We start from the raw sequence: 15,230 nt of genomic DNA, 5'->3' as shown, positions 1-15,230 counted from the left end.
TAAGATTCTTCTTCAAAGATCGGTTAGAAGAGTAGACACTTGCAGGCTAATTTTCTAATGGAAATATATTTAAATAATTAAATAATAGCTCTCGTAATTGGTACTCGAAACTTCTGTATGTAAAATGGATACGCATAAACTAGTTTTTTATTTACCATAAATAAAAAATTACGTGAAAACATCTATAATATAATGCACTGTGTGTTTCACTAGCTTATCATTATTATTATTATTGCAAGCATCTCTCAACTCATTTTAGAGCAATCGATTAGCAAATGAATCAAATATATACAAATAAAATATTATGGGGCTACAGTTAGATAGATAGAGTAGAATAGAGTATATACAATTCTCAAAATAAATATATAGCGGGTCGCGTGGGGTCAGCTTAAAACGAAAACGAGGTTGATTCAGATATCACAATATGTACTGCTTCCTCCCTCGTGTGTTCCCTCTTTTTTTGTTTGTGTCAACTTGAAAAGGCTCTCAGTGGCTTAGACTACAGATATAGCATTATGCTGCTACTACCATATACAAAAAATACATGTAATTTCTTCGCTTTGGGCACCGCTTACGTCTCCACGCTGTTCACACTATACTGGGAGCTGTCGTAGTCAGACACGTTGTCCGAGCCGTAACCGCCGAAACCGGCCACTGAGGGCCGCACACTGCTGGTCCGTATGCCATGATCCTTGAGTACGTCGGGCACATAGACGGGGGCCGGGCCAGCTATCTCCACAATGCTGGGACGACGGGTGGCCGCACAACGTTTAATGGGAGACATGAACGTGAACAGGGTCAGGGTTATGGCCAAACTGATGATGAGCAGCAGGAAGCGGGCCATGCCATCGTCCCCGCGGAAGTAGCATATCATGGCCATCACAAACACCAGGATCACCACCGAGAACTTGGTCATGGTCACCGCCGTTGAGTGGATCTTGCCGCCCTTGCGGGATATCATATTGGAGGGTCCGTACGCAAAGTACAAGTTGTGACGATCCACGAAGTGCTTGAGGCAGATGTAGACCATGGCAAAGGGCATGATGAGCGGACAGAAGATGCTGTACACAATCGCAATGGTGAAGACGAGCGTGGTCCATGCGTAGTGGGTACCAAAGGGGAACTCGATCAATATGGATTTGCGGATGTGGGGCGTCTCCGCCTTGGAGTTGGCCTTCAGCAGAGACCAAATGTAGACAATCAATTCGGGGAATCGCAAAAGCTCCAATGCAGTACCAATAAACGCAGCAGTGATGATGTAGTTGACGTAAAAGGAGCCACGATCCGGCAGGAAGATGCACTGCCAGCGTCCGGTTTCGTTGGTGAAGCCCCACTCCAGCAGGGCCTGGGCCGAGGTCAGTCCCAGCGATGGCAATATCAGAATCATCAGCAACAGGTAGCTGAAGCACTTGGTCATGATTGAGTAGTTCTGCTTCGAGCGTGTGTAGTGGCCCATCCACTTGTCCGAAATGGCCACAATCACCGGCATCAGCGCGGAGAGCGTCCACAGCATCAGGGTGGGCAGGAACTCGGACACCAAGGGTGAGATTTTGCCCTCCGTATCTTTCAGCCAGGGTCGACTATTCAGCAGATTGACCACCATCACCGGCGTTGTGAGGAAGAACAGGAACAGGAAGAGCACAAAGTTGACGCAAAAGAATTTCAAATACCAATGGCTCTTGTTCACATTGAGGTTCTCCCAGAAGAGGTCGTCGGGCGACGGGGCAAACATCATTTCCCACTGGCGGTACGTGCCGGGCGTGAAGTGCGTGACAATGTTCTGCGCCTCCTGCACCGTCGACACGGTGAGAAAGGCTATGTCCAGCGGCTCGTTCATTGTGGAGGCACGCAAACGGGCCACATCCCCCGATAATTTACGCTCCTCTCGCTGATAATATTCGTAAGCATTCTCCTTTTTGCACGAGCACATGTCCGGCTTGGCCTGCCAAGAGAGATATGATTGCAATTAAAGAACTTTCACTATATAAATCCACTTACCATTAACGTGTCCCGATTCCGATGGTGTTCACAGTATACACGAGCATCGTGTATCCTCTCGTACTCGGCGTTGCGCACATAGAGACGAGAAATGTTGTACGCAATGCTGACACTCTCGATGGTTACGTCTGGGAAGAGCTCCTGCATGTAGTTGCGCACTACGGTCTTGTTGCGATCGCTGGACGAGATGTTCGATATCATGATTGTCCGTGTGGCAGCCTTTTTGAATGCATTGCGGCCAGAGGCGCGCCGCATGATTAGCACCACCAGTGGAATGTACAAAATGGTAATGATTGTGTGCACCCAGAGCCAAGGAGAATCTGGCGACAGGTTGGCCATTGTTGTCCGGCCAAAGGCATTCACATCGTACGGCGTATCCTTGGGCCCGTTCAGGAAGTTCACGGGCAAAATGACAGCCAGAGAGATGAGGGTCACCAGAGACATGACGGCCATTAAGTGCTGTTGGAAGGACAAGTAGTGGACTGCATCGGGGCCGGTGTGCAGTAAGATTGTCTCCTTCCGCAGCTTAAACGTGACCCAAATCCAGCCAAAGAGACCTTGTTCGGGCTGCACCGGCGACAGTGGCGTGGAGTCGCCGCTGTTTTGAGAGTTGACGCTCGGTCGCGGTGTGGCCTGCGTGGAGGTGCCTGGCTGGGGCTCTAAAATGCTGGTCGCTCGCGAATAGAATATCTCCGTCCAGCGCTTCTTGCTGCCATTGCTGTTGACCAGCGCCAGGCGGCCAAAGTCGCTCGCTTGATGCCGCAGAGTTGTGAACAGCAGAATGAGCAAAACCCAGAATATTGTATTCAATATCAGAGTCTCCGGTATTCCATTGTAGGCGCTCGTGAAGAAAGAGGTGCGATTAGCCACTTGAGAGCAGTAGGGTAGGTTATCCGCGTCCGACATTGTGATTCGCGCAATAACTGAGCTCACTGAAACACAAAGAAAGTCACAATTATTAAAGTTCTCTTTCCAGAAGCGATAAAACTCGTTTCGTGTCGTGTCGTGCAGGAACCTAAGCCCCAGAGCTGATAAGCATACACTTGTGGGGCAGCTGATCAACCAAACCATTCCACCTCATAATTGGCACTTTCCGCAGTCGATTCATCGTACTTTGGGTAGATATTTTCTAAGGTTGCGGCTGCACAGATTTATCTTTTGGGGTCAGTGTGTCAAAGTAGCCAAAGTCCACAGATGATGCTGTTCTTACAAAGTGTCTACAAAACGTTTTGCTTTGATTGATTGCAGCACTGTGGGTTTTCCCTTCCTTTCCAGAAACGGCAACAAAGATAAACTATCTTTTTAGGATTATAAACGTATAAGCAAGAAAGCAAACGCTCGTTAAAGCCCAAGAACGATGTTCTCGTGCATTTTGAAGTTTTTAAAATGAGATAATCATTTTTAAACATGTTTCTTGCTCGTTGGAAAGGGGCGGACGGGGGAATGAGATAACTAGGAGAGACCAATGTGATGGTGGTGGGGCAGTTCGGTTCGTCTACCACCTTCTCTTTTTTTGCGTTTTGTTTTGTTATTCGGCGGCAGCATGAATCATCGACATTTCATTTTCGCCTTGGGCGAGCCAGACGTGTGGAACATGAGCAAATACGTTTGGAAATTTGAACACTGCACCAATTGAGCTTTTTTCTTTATTAAATATATAATTATATTTAATAGTTAACAGCAGTTGGAGTGTTGCGTGTGTGTGAGTGCTGTGCTATCCACTTTCTTTGGCTTCTTTTTTTGGCTTTCACTCTGATTGCGAATATGGTTGTCCAATGGTTTATCTGCCACGCTGGCATCCACTTGAGTTCTTTTGTTGCATACCTTGTCCACTAAAACCAATTCTTTGTTGTTGCTCACTTTATTTAATTATACATCAAAAACAGATTGCAGTCGTAAAATTGTATGAAGTGTTGTTGCGTTCTCGCTCTTAGAGATGAGCATTCGTTCAATCGCTACCATCGATAGCACGATCTTGTTAGCTATCGAAACTAATATATAATATTATTAGTATTTAATTTGTATTTGGTTATTGAACGAAACAAGAAAATAACAGGATAGGACGTACTTTAGGCTCTCTTAAATTTGCATTGCAATGCATGAGACGGTTTATTCTAAAAAATCTTCAAGCGAGGGGAAACTATCGACGCTGCAACCCTATGTTATTTGGAAAATGCCACCACCGGGTGTAATCGAAGCATTTTTGTTGGTCAACAAATTCAAAATTCTCAAAACAATTCCAAAAAAATTTATTATTTATAAGATAGACGACGGAGATTTCCCAGCAAGTTGACTGTTTGTTTTACTTCGCTCTTTTTCGTAAGTCAATCCTATAACAAAACATTATTCCTAGTTGTTTACATTGTTCTTATCGTTCATCACACAAACAGTTTTCCACAACTTTGACATTGCGTTTGGTAAAAATTAACTTCATCGGACGGCGTGCATTAATTCGCGAGAATGCCGCCCATACCACCAAAATCGATGCCGTCGTTGCCGGCGCTGCTGGGCCAGAGTCCGCGGGCGGAGCTAACATTCCAAATAAAGCTGCTGTCTGGAAAGACGGTGGTGCTGGTGGACTGTCCGGGCTATGAAAGTGAGCTGTTCATGCCGCAGATTGTCAAAGGTAGGATAACGATGCAAAACATCATGCTGAATCGTCGGTGCTGCAGTGAGTCCAGCCTGACCACATACCCGTTAGTACTAAGAGGCGGCGCGGGCTGTGTGGTTCAGCCTGTAAGCAGCACTCCGTTGAGAACATCGCAGAGGGGGAACTCGTCTACACCTCTGGCGAGAAGCACGCCAACAGCACTTTCCATTCGTCGAATCAGCGGTGGAAACAAGGCCATGGAACTGACACCAGAACAAGCGCGTTTCCAAGCAACTCCATTTGAAGCCGAGATCCAGGACTTTTCTCCTCATCTGGGCATGTCAACTTCCAACTCCAGCTTGGAGTCCCCTGGTGCGCTTCTGCCGCCTGAAATGTTGAGCAACACAGACTCGAGGAGTGTGTCTGGCACTTCCAGTTCTAATGTGAACCAAATTCCACCGCTGGGAAGCTCTATGCGTAAGCCGCCACCGGAGCGCACTTACACGCGCCGCAAGCCCAACGCGATCAGCAAATCCACGCCGACGCCCACCTGGTCACCGCTACAAAAGAAGAAACGTCTACCGGCAGCATCTGCGACAAAGGTACCAAATCCGGTCATGAAGCTAGAGGTGCGCAATCGGAAACTCATTGTGGATGCCAACAAGAGCATTCCAGCGTACAAAGTGAAGACCGTTATCAGCACGCCTGTTGTCAAGAAGCGAATCGTCCAAAAGCAGGTGACTGCGAAAACAAGAAGACAATTTGAGGCACTCAAGGGCACGGCCTTTGACCTGCTGACTACATCGGCCCAAGGAACAATGGCCAAAGAGTTGGTCAAACAGTTTCAGGATGCCTGCATGGACAAGCGTGCCACCACAGTGCCCAACTATGCAGAGCTGTCCGCCAGCTCTCCGCTGGAACTCGACCACGAGGTGAAGTGTTTGCTGGCGAAACGAAAGCGATTGCAGCATATATCCAGTAACAAGCCAAAGCCATGGATGAAGCTAACGTGATTTATTGCAGGTCGCCTCGCCGTTTTCAAAATCTACTGTTCGCCCTTCCAGGCAAATGGGCAATGTCTTGGGGTGCAGCTGCGCATTAAGTGTCCCTTTTATAAATATACCTATTGAATATGATGTATTCTAAGTCCTACTTAGTCCAAATATAAATATGTACAAATCTATCTAAGACAATAAATTAGAATAATTATTTTGTACGATAAAACGTAATTTAAAGGCTTCTAAGAGCTGCGACAACGGAAGCAGGCTTTGAATCCCCGTTTAATGGCTCGTATATTGTGGACAACCTCCTCCTGTGGAAAATATGTTCCATTATATACATCAAATCCATCAAGATACAAACACTTACCTGCATCAGATTGAAGCACATGGCAATCACGGCCATTCCTAGTAAAAGATATACGGCACAGAGGATAAAGCTGACCTCAACTTTGTCCCTATCGGCGGTTATCTATCGGAAGAAATGCCTCAGTAATAGATTGTTAATTTGTATTAATGGTGCACTTACCACCCGATCACCTGGCACCAGATCACCAAATCCAATACTGCTGAGCGAGATTAAGCAGAAGTAGCTGCCATCCAAGTAGTTCCAGTCCTCCCAGCGACCAAAGAGCAAGGCACCCCACATAATATACCTGATGGAGAATTAGCGCTAGGTGTTGACAGGACCTGTAGATGGCAGTCTTTGCAGAAGCTCTTACCCGACCATGACGAATATGCAGACTGTCAGAGGGACAGTTATCTCGTCCGTGCTGCCGCGTATCTCTCGCTCGATATCCGAATCGGATCCGCTGTACGCCAAATCCACGATGCTGGAGCTGGGATGAGAGCTCTTCGTGTAGTCGGTACTGCTGCTGCTACTATTGCTGTTGGTGGTAGAACTACTGCTGGAGTAGCTACTGCTCCCGCCGCCACTTTCCATATGGTGCATTTGGAGCTAAAATGAATAATGTAAGTGTGACCCTCCACGTGATAGGAGCCAGATCTCACTCACCGCCCTCGCAAGGTGGCGCATCTTTCGTCTTTCCCGTATGATCCGGCGCTTGGCCACGCCAGGACATATACGGCACAGGCAGACCTTGGAGTAGATCCACTTGAAGGACTTGGCCAGCACATCGCCAATGTTTGAGAGGTAGAGCAGGAACAAGGGCATACCGATGATGGCATACAGAATGGTCGCCAACTTACCCCACTCGGAGTGCGGTGTTATATTGCCATATCCGATCGTTGTGATGACTGTCAGCGAGTAGAGGAAGGCCCCGGAGAAGCTCCATTGCTCCACATCGGGCCCCTTCAGCTGTTTCTTTACAATCGCCCGCTGGTACTCCAGCAGCACATCATTGACACTGAAGGCATTCAAATGGGAGCTAATTGGAATTTGGAATTATTTTAGTTGTTGGCGGCCATTTCTCACCGTTTTCTGTACGCCTGGTGGTCGAAGAAACTAATGTTCTCGGCCGTCAGCTCCCAAATGCGCGTGAGGCACTCCCCGCTGACATTGCGCTCGATGAACCGATGCGGCTTCTGCGACTTGAGTCGCTCGTATTCGAAGATTTCGATGGCCTGGAAGATGAAGGCGCCCCCAATCGTGTAGAAGGTGACTAGCAGTATGATGCCCACATTGCTGAACATAAAGGCCGTGAAGTGGCGGCAGTGATCCTTGAACCTTTGAAATGCTGGCTTCTCCTTCCGGCGGAACGAGCTCCGCCGTGAGGACATGTCTGGCCCCGGTCAGCTGCGGTCCGCTTAGCAGCTCGTTTCCGTTCCGATTTCGCTGGGCGTTCCACTGGCGTTTGCTTGGACATGCTTCGAGCCGAGTGTCCTGCGCCTGCCACCCATCGGCACTGGGCGTTTGGCAGTGTAGCTGCAAAAGGTGCGATATCAGAGAGCATAAGTGACGATCCAGGATTTCCTGCACACCTATCGCTAAATATATCCGTGATTACTCGCCGTTTAGCCCAAACACACAAAGTGGTAAATAAACAAAACGCTTGGGCTATATTATCAAAGTGCTTAGCAGCCATAAATCTTTGCGCGCAATGACGGACGGACTCAGAACGTACGAATGAGTATTCGTATTCGTATTTATGTGCTGTGTCCATATGAACGAGTATGTTGCCTTGCCAGTACGAGTAGGTGTTTTATTTTTATAGTCTAGTCTGGGATTATCGTGCAATATACGATCTTTAACACATACATATGTATGTACTCGTAAAAACTTGATACATTGTTTTAGAGCTGCCCGAATAGAGTTCGGATACAATTTGCTGCACACTCGTGGTTTACGAGTAGACGTTGCTCAATCTATCTTATTAGAGATTCCATTCTGATTTGCGGAGGGGAATTTATGTGTAACCTAACCTGTGTATTGTAACCTAACGTAACCAAGAGATTGTATTTATGTGCAGTATGGATCATTATCATAGCAATAGCAAGTGACTTTTCTTGTAAAGGATTGATGCCTGTGTATTTGAATCACTTTTTAGAAATGATTTGACCATTAGAGGATGAAAAACGAAATATCACAATCGACTTGCTCGAGACTTTGGTACCATTACAAAAAATTAAGAAATCGTTAAAAGTTCTACTATTAAATTTCTTAGTTCCTTGGAAGACCAACAAAAACTGTTTCCTGTTTAAATAATACTCTAAAAACAACGATTTGGTAAGAGATGCTCAGGTGTAGGGCATCTTAAAGTCGAAAGGATGCCTATGGAGTTCTTCCCGATCTATCTTTATACAATGTTCGTATGTTTTTAATAAATGGGCAACATGAACATGAATTATTGGACTACAATCTTGGCAGCTGGGCTATGGAACAGTCACATCATCTCATTCCAACGGATCGATCTACTGCTTGTGTGTGGTATTTCAATTTTCTCTCGTGGACGGAGGGTGACATCCGTCTACATTCAAGAATTAATGGCGTAGCGAGATGGCGTCAAATTGGAGAGTTCCTAACGATGCGACGCGATGCGATTCGCTGTCTGTGTCTGTGGCAGCGGTTGCCAAACGCCAAAACGCCTTTTGTTGCTGTTGCTGCTGCTGCTGCTGTTGTTGTTTAGTTTTTCATTTCGTTTTCTAAGGTTTAATTTAGTGGGTGTGAAATACGAGTTCATTTGAGATTATTTTTATAAACTTCTGCTTTGCCCCAGCCGCCAAACCACAGTCATTTGTCTAATTTGTGGCCTGAGAAACACTTTTATTGCCGCCCAAAGTTTCTGGAACTGGCCTTGGGCATACATATTTTATGGATTCGCCAAGAACTTCCACTACGCATGCTGTGAGGGGACAGCGGCAATTACACGGCCAGGTGAGGCAGCGAACATACAACATAAATTCAAATCAATTTGCGATCGATGTTTTCATTATTTACAGCAAAAACATATTGTGTTCATACTCGTAATTAAAAGAGATTCAGAATCCAAACACAAGCTAAAAACTGGGCAAATACTCGTGGGTTGGGTAGAGTAGGGGCGGGGGAACAGCTAACAAAAATACACACAAGACTTGGACACGAAAAGAAAAACACATTAGGGGCGGAACTGAACTAAAAAGCTGCCCCCTGCCAAATGGAATGCCTTCGAGTGTGTTCTTGGTATTCGTACAATAATTAAGAACATCCCAGCGTAGGTGCTGCTGAATTAGGTTCATCGGAAAGCCTGTCATTGCAGAGTGCGGCGGAGTGCAGTCCGGCCCGGTTTTTGTTGTCAGCAATTAAATGGCAATCTTGACGAGTTTCTCCACCCGAGATATTTTTGGATGGCTAAGCGCAATGCGCGTTCGCTGTCTGGGGTCCGGCAGGCCGTAAAGTCCGTTTCTATTGCACAAAATATCTGTTTTGCATTGCGTAAATATTTTAATTATAATTGCTCTCTGAAAAGACTTCCAAGGCATTTATGCTGGCGGTTCTGCTAACCCAAATAATCCAAAGATTAGCCCCCAAAAAAAAGATCAAAGATGATGATGGCGGAAACTGCTCCCTAATTAACGTATTGTAGTTCAGGTTTGGCATGCCTTTTATCTGATGTTCTTTGCCCATGGGTCATGGCTGTATTGGACTGGTGGGAGAGAACAAACCAATCGATATATAGAGGCACATGCTATATCTAGTGAATTGTAGTCGATTAAGCCCCTACTCCGATCAGCGTTCTCCCATTGTTATTTATTTCTGAGAAGTGGCTCTTTCAACTATTTTTTGGACTTCTAGTTAAGAACTAAAATGCGTCATGGATTCTGGGATGGTTTGTGCGAAAAATAATGAAATCACTTGGAAAAGCACTCATGGAAACATATTTTTTGTGTAGCTAAGGACTAGCGCTGCTCGGAAATTCCCCTATGGTATAGTTGGGTCTCCTTAGAGTTCGCGATTTATGTTCGTATTACGTTCCATCTGCCAATCATCTGTCTGTGCCCGCATACAGCTTGTGGGGCTCATTAGGCACACAGGCTGAGTCACAATGCAGATCCTTCAGCCGGCAGACTTGCACAATTAATTTTCAGCATTTAATTTGCCATGCCAAGAAGAAAATTAGAAACGAAAAAAGCTGCTTAAATATGACAGACAGGCACAGAATGTTAAGTGTCAGCGGCTACACGAGAAGAGATTTTCAAATTTAATTATACTACCGGACGAAAAAGACCAAAATGAAACACTAATATCGCAATACTTACAAAAAAAAAACATTACAAAAATAAGAAACAACGATGACATCCACATCCACGCATATTGATGGCAAGAATACTTTGGCCAAGCCGCCAAATGACATGACAGTACACGGACGGGACACCATGTGAGCCAAAAACTAATTTCCGTTCATTGACCGCACACTGCGTGTATTGAATGCGTATCGAGTTGCGTGTGCCACCCTCTGCACTATTTCACCCTGTTAGCTGACAGCTGATCCTAGCCTCCTGTGCCGGGCGGGAGACCATTTCTATTCCATTGCTATTAATGCAAGTTACAAACCTGTTTATTATGACAATTGGCAGAGTCGTTTTGTTTTGGCCGTCACTGACTGCCGCTGCGCTGCGCTGCGTTCTTCCTTGCCAGATGCTCACCTCGTGCACTCGTGGCCGTGACGTCATGAATGAGAAAGCACCGCTATCTCAATGCTGCTCTTCTCCGCTCCGCTTCGCTCCGATCAGATGTATTTTCGAACTGTACATGTAGAACGACGATATTTATGTTTGTGCACGCCGCCTCTGCCTCTGCCTCTGCTTTTGCTTCTGTATATTATTTTATCAGTGTTATTCAACGCACCGAATGATGCCTTCAGATTTGGATTTGGGATTGGAATTCTATTCTATTGGAAATTATTTAATGCTGTTGCTGCACAACAAACAACAAATAACAGCGGTCTTGTTTTTGTTTTTGTTTCGTAATTTCGTGTATTTTTAAACGCACATTACTTGATTTCTGTTCACTTCAATTCACTTTCGTGTGCTGCCGCTGCGTTGCGTAGCCCTACCGCTGCCAATCCGATTCGACCCGATCTCGGAGCAAGTGCCTCATTCGCAATCCGCGTGCGCTCTCCTCGACGCTCCGTGGCCCACTGTGGCACACTGGCTGTATTTATAGACAACATACACAAAGCGCTAATCTTGACGCATTACCTGTGACGTCGCGTCGCGTCTCGTCTCATTGTTGGCCGTGTGCGCCCATCTCTGTGGAGGAGAGGAATGCTGTCGAGTGCCAGAGAGAGCGTGAGAGCAGAGCGTATTCCACGCTACTTTTTGGCTAGACTCTAGGGGTTCTGCCACCGATATGCGCATACCCTACCGTAAGCTATAATATATTTAATACTTTACTTTCTCTTTTATTTGATCTTCGATTTGAGGCCTTTCTCCAGCAAGGGCGCCACATCCTTGGGGTCGCGGTTCCTGGTCTCCGGCAAGTACCGGCAGGTCAGGAGGAAACCATAGACGCATATCAGAGAGCAGGGTATGAAGGAAAACGGTCCAATGCCTGCCTGCAGGAGGGGAAACACCATGCCAAGCAGAAAGTTGGATGACCAATTGGTCAGGCTGCCCAGGGCCATCGCAGCGGGACGTGGCGAGGCCTCGAGGAGCTCTATTTATGGGTCACATAGCACATGTAAAGCCTAGGAATTTTGGTTACTCACCTGAACCAATGAAGAAGGGCATGGGCCCTAGAGCGAAGTTGAAGGCAACAATGTACAGCGACAGGAAGAGGATGCAGCCGTAGGAAACCTCCTGGTAGGATTTCTAAGGGATAAGTACGAGCATGTAAAATGTATGCGGATATTCAAAGGAATTGCTACCATTAGCTCCAGTCCGACACTGAGCAAAACCAGAAAAATGGATGACAATAGGCAGGAGAGCATCATCATGATCCGCCTGTTGAAGCTGGCCATCATCCAGGGTCCGAAGAGGGCAACGAAAAAGTTAAGCACACCCTCGGCAAAGTTCAGCCACGAGGCCACCTTCAAGGTGAACCCAGCATCTGTAAAAATGGACACGGAATAGTACCAAATCTGGGAAGATATGGAAAGATTATGCTGGAAATGCGAAAGATCTATGCACCACTGCCTACCGCATTTATTCCGCTCATTTGCTGTACCAAATGGAAGGAGCACACAATGATCAGGGGCATCGTCAGCTTGCTATTGCGGATCACGGCTGCCAGGCTGCTCTTCTCCACTGCGACGGCCGAGGCAGCCTCGATCTCCGCCAGCTCCGTGTCTGCGCGCTGCTCGCTCTTGCGCAGGCGCACAAGAATCGCACGGGTCTTCTCCTTGTTCCCCTTGGACATCAGGTAGCTGGGGCTCTCGGGAAACCAGAGGAGCGGCGTCAGGCCAATGATCACGAGTAACACATAGCCAGCCAGGGCGTAGTGCCAGTGTTTCCTGGTTCCTAACAGGAAATCGAAGGAACAGAGCTGCCCCACCACAACCCCGCCGGTGATGCCGATGCAAGTGAAGACGCCCACGCTGCCGCTCAGCTCCGCCGGCGCCAGCTCCACCAGATACATGGGCTGAGTGGTGTAGACTAGGGCCGCTGCCATACCGCCTACTAGACGCCCCAGCAGCAGCATTTCCACCGAGTTGGCCATGCGGCAGAAGAACTGCAGCAATGCGGCCATTGTCAGAAGAGCTCCACCTACCAGTAGGCTGCCCCTACGTCCCAGCTTCGTGTTGCAGCAGGGCGCAAACAGAGAGCCGACAATGCCACCGACTTGGAACATGGACACCACGCAAGCCATTAGAGTCGTCAGCTGTGTGTCGCCCAAGACGGTCGTGTATCTCCTCACTCAACACTCACCTCACACCGGGCCGGACTAAGGTGTCACTCGACCCGTGCCAAGAGTCAGCCTGGCTGGGGGCCCGGTATAAACACTAGCCCAGTCGTGAACGGAGAGCTCAGGGATTTGGCAGCCCCCTGTTCTAATTATGCCTTACCCGGGTAACGCAGAGCTCTGCCGGGGTGGACCGTTCCCCTTCTCTGCAGCTCGTGGGAATTTTATGGAAAAATTATCAAATATTGACAACAAAAACAAAAACAAAAACGAGAGAGGCACTCCCCAAATGCCTGCAGGGAGAAATCCCAAGCGGGAGAAGGCAGCGGCCCAAAGGCCTGGCCCGATCCGCTCAGACGCAGAAAATACCTGCACGGCAAAAGACGCGGGTACGAATCCGGGTGGATCCCATCCCAAACCTGGGATGGGTGGAAAGTCAACACCCAAAACTGATACCATGGTAGGGCAGCTAAGCAATATTGCGGCTGCCCAACCTTCCGGTGAAGCGGCGGGTGAGGACTTGCCATCTACCAGCGTCCAAGCCAAAAAGTATAGCTATGCCGAAAAGAGAAGTGCTGGGCACATACTCCGTCGGCAGAACGCCAGCCAAGAAGTCAGTCCGACAGCAGACTGGCTGAAGAAAGTAGAATGGGCCTCGACGGTGTTGCCCAACTTCAGTGTGGAGCCACAGAAGGTGGCCGCACAACAGAAGAGGCAACGCTCTCAAGAGACGCCCGGACCTGCCGCGAAGCGATCCAGGATTCTACCTAACGTATCCTTCGCGCAGATTGCCAAGGAGAGGACGCTGATAGGCGTTCTCGATAAAGGCAGCGCGGAGGGGAAAATACCCAGAAGCCAATGGAAGTGGGTGGAAGCGGCACTGGCCGACCGCTGCTTCGAGCTTCTAGAGAAGGATCCCGGGCCACCCCCAGTCTGCAAGGACATGGGATGGTTCCAGGGTAATATAAAAGTGGTAGCCTGCGAGGATGAGCGCTCCGTGAAGCTATACAAAGCTGCGGTGGCGCAAATCGGTGAGGTCTACGCAGGGGCGAAGCTCGTCGCTGTAGACTGGAGCGAGGTGCCAAGTAGGCCCAGAGCCCGTATATGGGTACCCCCCACTTTCAAGGAGCCCGAGCGGATCCTAACGATGTTGCAGAGATGCAACCCCACACTGCCAACCTCAGACTGGAAGGTGGCTAAAGTGGAGGCATCAAAGGGCCCCACAAACCAGGCGGTAGTGATCCTGAACAAGGAATCGCTAGCCCCGATCGAGGCAGCCAGGGGAGAGCTCAACTTCGGGTTCAGCTCGGTGACCATGAAGGTCTACAAGTCGGATGCAGCGGCCGAGGCGCGTTCTGCCAACAAACCAGTTGAGCAGGACGTTGCCTCGGAGATCGAGGCACCGGAAGTAGACCCGGAGCCGGAGCCGGCCCTAGAGAGCTACTCCTCGGAGACGGAGCTGCTGCTCGACTTTGAGGCGATGTGTCGGGACGATATCCTCGACGACTCAGACGCCGATATAACAGTGGTGGAGAATGTTTCTAATGAAGTCTCTGAGGCTTCTGCAGATAAATCTCCACCACTGTAAAGCAGCATCCGCTGCTCTTATACTCCCGCTTAGTCGCGAGCGGAGGAGACATAGTCCTAATCCAAGAGCCCTGGGTGGTAGGAGGCAGGGTCTGTGGATTAGCGACAAAAGGACTACAACCTAATTGTAGCCCAAACGGAAGGTAAAATAAGAACCTGCATATTAGCAAGAAAGCACTTAAATATCTTTCTGCTCCACAACTTTAGCAACGGCGACAACACGGCGGCCAGCCTAGAGCTACAAGGGACACGCCTGAACCTGGTGTCGTCCTACATGGCTCATGAGGAAAGCGATCCTCCCAGTGACCTCGTTCGCAAGATTGTCAGCGATAGCGAGAGGTCGGACACAAGCCTACTAATAGGCTGCGATGCCAACGCTCACCACACCCAATGGGGGAGCTCGGATACAAATGTAAGGGGTGAGTCACTTTTTAGCTTCATCCTTAACTCCAACCTATTTATTGGAAATCGGGGTAATGACCCCACTTTCATTATAAAAAACCGCCAAGAGGTTATTGACCTCACTCTGTTATCTCACAAACTGTTAGACACTATTAAAAGTTGGAGAGTCCTAGAGGACCACTCCTTCTCCGACCACAGGTACATCGAGACAACCCTATCGCTCGAAAGCACCATACCCACTAGCTATGTAAACCCAAGAAAAACCAACTGGGATACGTATAGCGCAAAATGGAGGAATTACTCCCCCCCCTAGCCCCAAAATGCCCGGATACACAAGACGATCTTAATCGTCTTGTAGACAATTTCACGGAAGCTT

At 48.2% G+C, this 15,230-nt stretch overlaps 4 protein-coding genes across 5 annotated transcripts; 1 reads left to right on the top strand and 3 right to left on the bottom strand.

Annotated features, from left to right (window-relative positions):
- Positions 1-122: 122 nt before the first annotated feature.
- Positions 123-3,940, bottom strand: LOC117892239 (CSC1-like protein 1). Its single transcript, XM_034798347.1, has 3 exons — positions 3,823-3,940; positions 1,999-2,930; positions 123-1,942 (listed from the first exon to the last, which is right to left on the bottom strand). The coding sequence occupies exons 2-3, from the start codon at positions 2,902-2,904 to the stop codon at positions 572-574; spliced, it is 2,277 nt and encodes a 758-aa protein (XP_034654238.1). The 5' UTR covers positions 2,905-2,930; positions 3,823-3,940; the 3' UTR covers positions 123-571.
- A 230-nt stretch (positions 3,941-4,170) lies between these two features.
- LOC117891174 lies at positions 4,171-5,626 on the top strand. The gene is made up of 2 exons (XM_034796498.1): positions 4,171-4,317; positions 4,389-5,626. Exon 2 carries the CDS (start codon positions 4,459-4,461, stop codon positions 5,599-5,601), a length of 1,143 nt encoding a protein of 380 aa, XP_034652389.1. The 5' UTR covers positions 4,171-4,317; positions 4,389-4,458; the 3' UTR covers positions 5,602-5,626.
- Positions 5,627-5,695: 69 nt separating this feature from the next.
- LOC117891173 (TWiK family of potassium channels protein 7) lies at positions 5,696-11,152 on the bottom strand. 2 transcript variants are annotated; one of them, XM_034796496.1, is made up of 7 exons: positions 10,577-11,152; positions 7,022-7,471; positions 6,602-6,953; positions 6,309-6,544; positions 6,116-6,242; positions 5,957-6,058; positions 5,696-5,900 (listed from the first exon to the last, which is right to left on the bottom strand). In XM_034796496.1, the coding sequence occupies exons 2-7, from the start codon at positions 7,324-7,326 to the stop codon at positions 5,829-5,831; spliced, it is 1,194 nt and encodes a 397-aa protein (XP_034652387.1). In that variant the 5' UTR covers positions 7,327-7,471; positions 10,577-11,152; the 3' UTR covers positions 5,696-5,828. The 2 variants fall into 2 exon arrangements, with proteins under 2 accessions (XP_034652387.1, XP_034652388.1); XM_034796497.1 differs by having other exon boundaries at positions 10,669-11,152.
- A 254-nt stretch (positions 11,153-11,406) lies between these two features.
- LOC117891375 (solute carrier family 2, facilitated glucose transporter member 3-like) lies at positions 11,407-12,866 on the bottom strand. The gene is made up of 4 exons (XM_034796812.1): positions 12,164-12,866; positions 11,892-12,104; positions 11,733-11,835; positions 11,407-11,680 (listed from the first exon to the last, which is right to left on the bottom strand). The coding sequence occupies exons 1-4, from the start codon at positions 12,830-12,832 to the stop codon at positions 11,427-11,429; spliced, it is 1,239 nt and encodes a 412-aa protein (XP_034652703.1). The 5' UTR covers positions 12,833-12,866; the 3' UTR covers positions 11,407-11,426.
- Positions 12,867-15,230: the final 2,364 nt, after the last annotated feature.

This window comes from Drosophila subobscura, chromosome E (assembly GCF_008121235.1).
Source record: "Drosophila subobscura isolate 14011-0131.10 chromosome E, UCBerk_Dsub_1.0, whole genome shotgun sequence".
NCBI lineage: Eukaryota > Metazoa > Arthropoda > Insecta > Diptera > Drosophilidae > Drosophila > Drosophila subobscura.
This window is presented reverse-complemented; position numbering and strand designations above follow the sequence as displayed.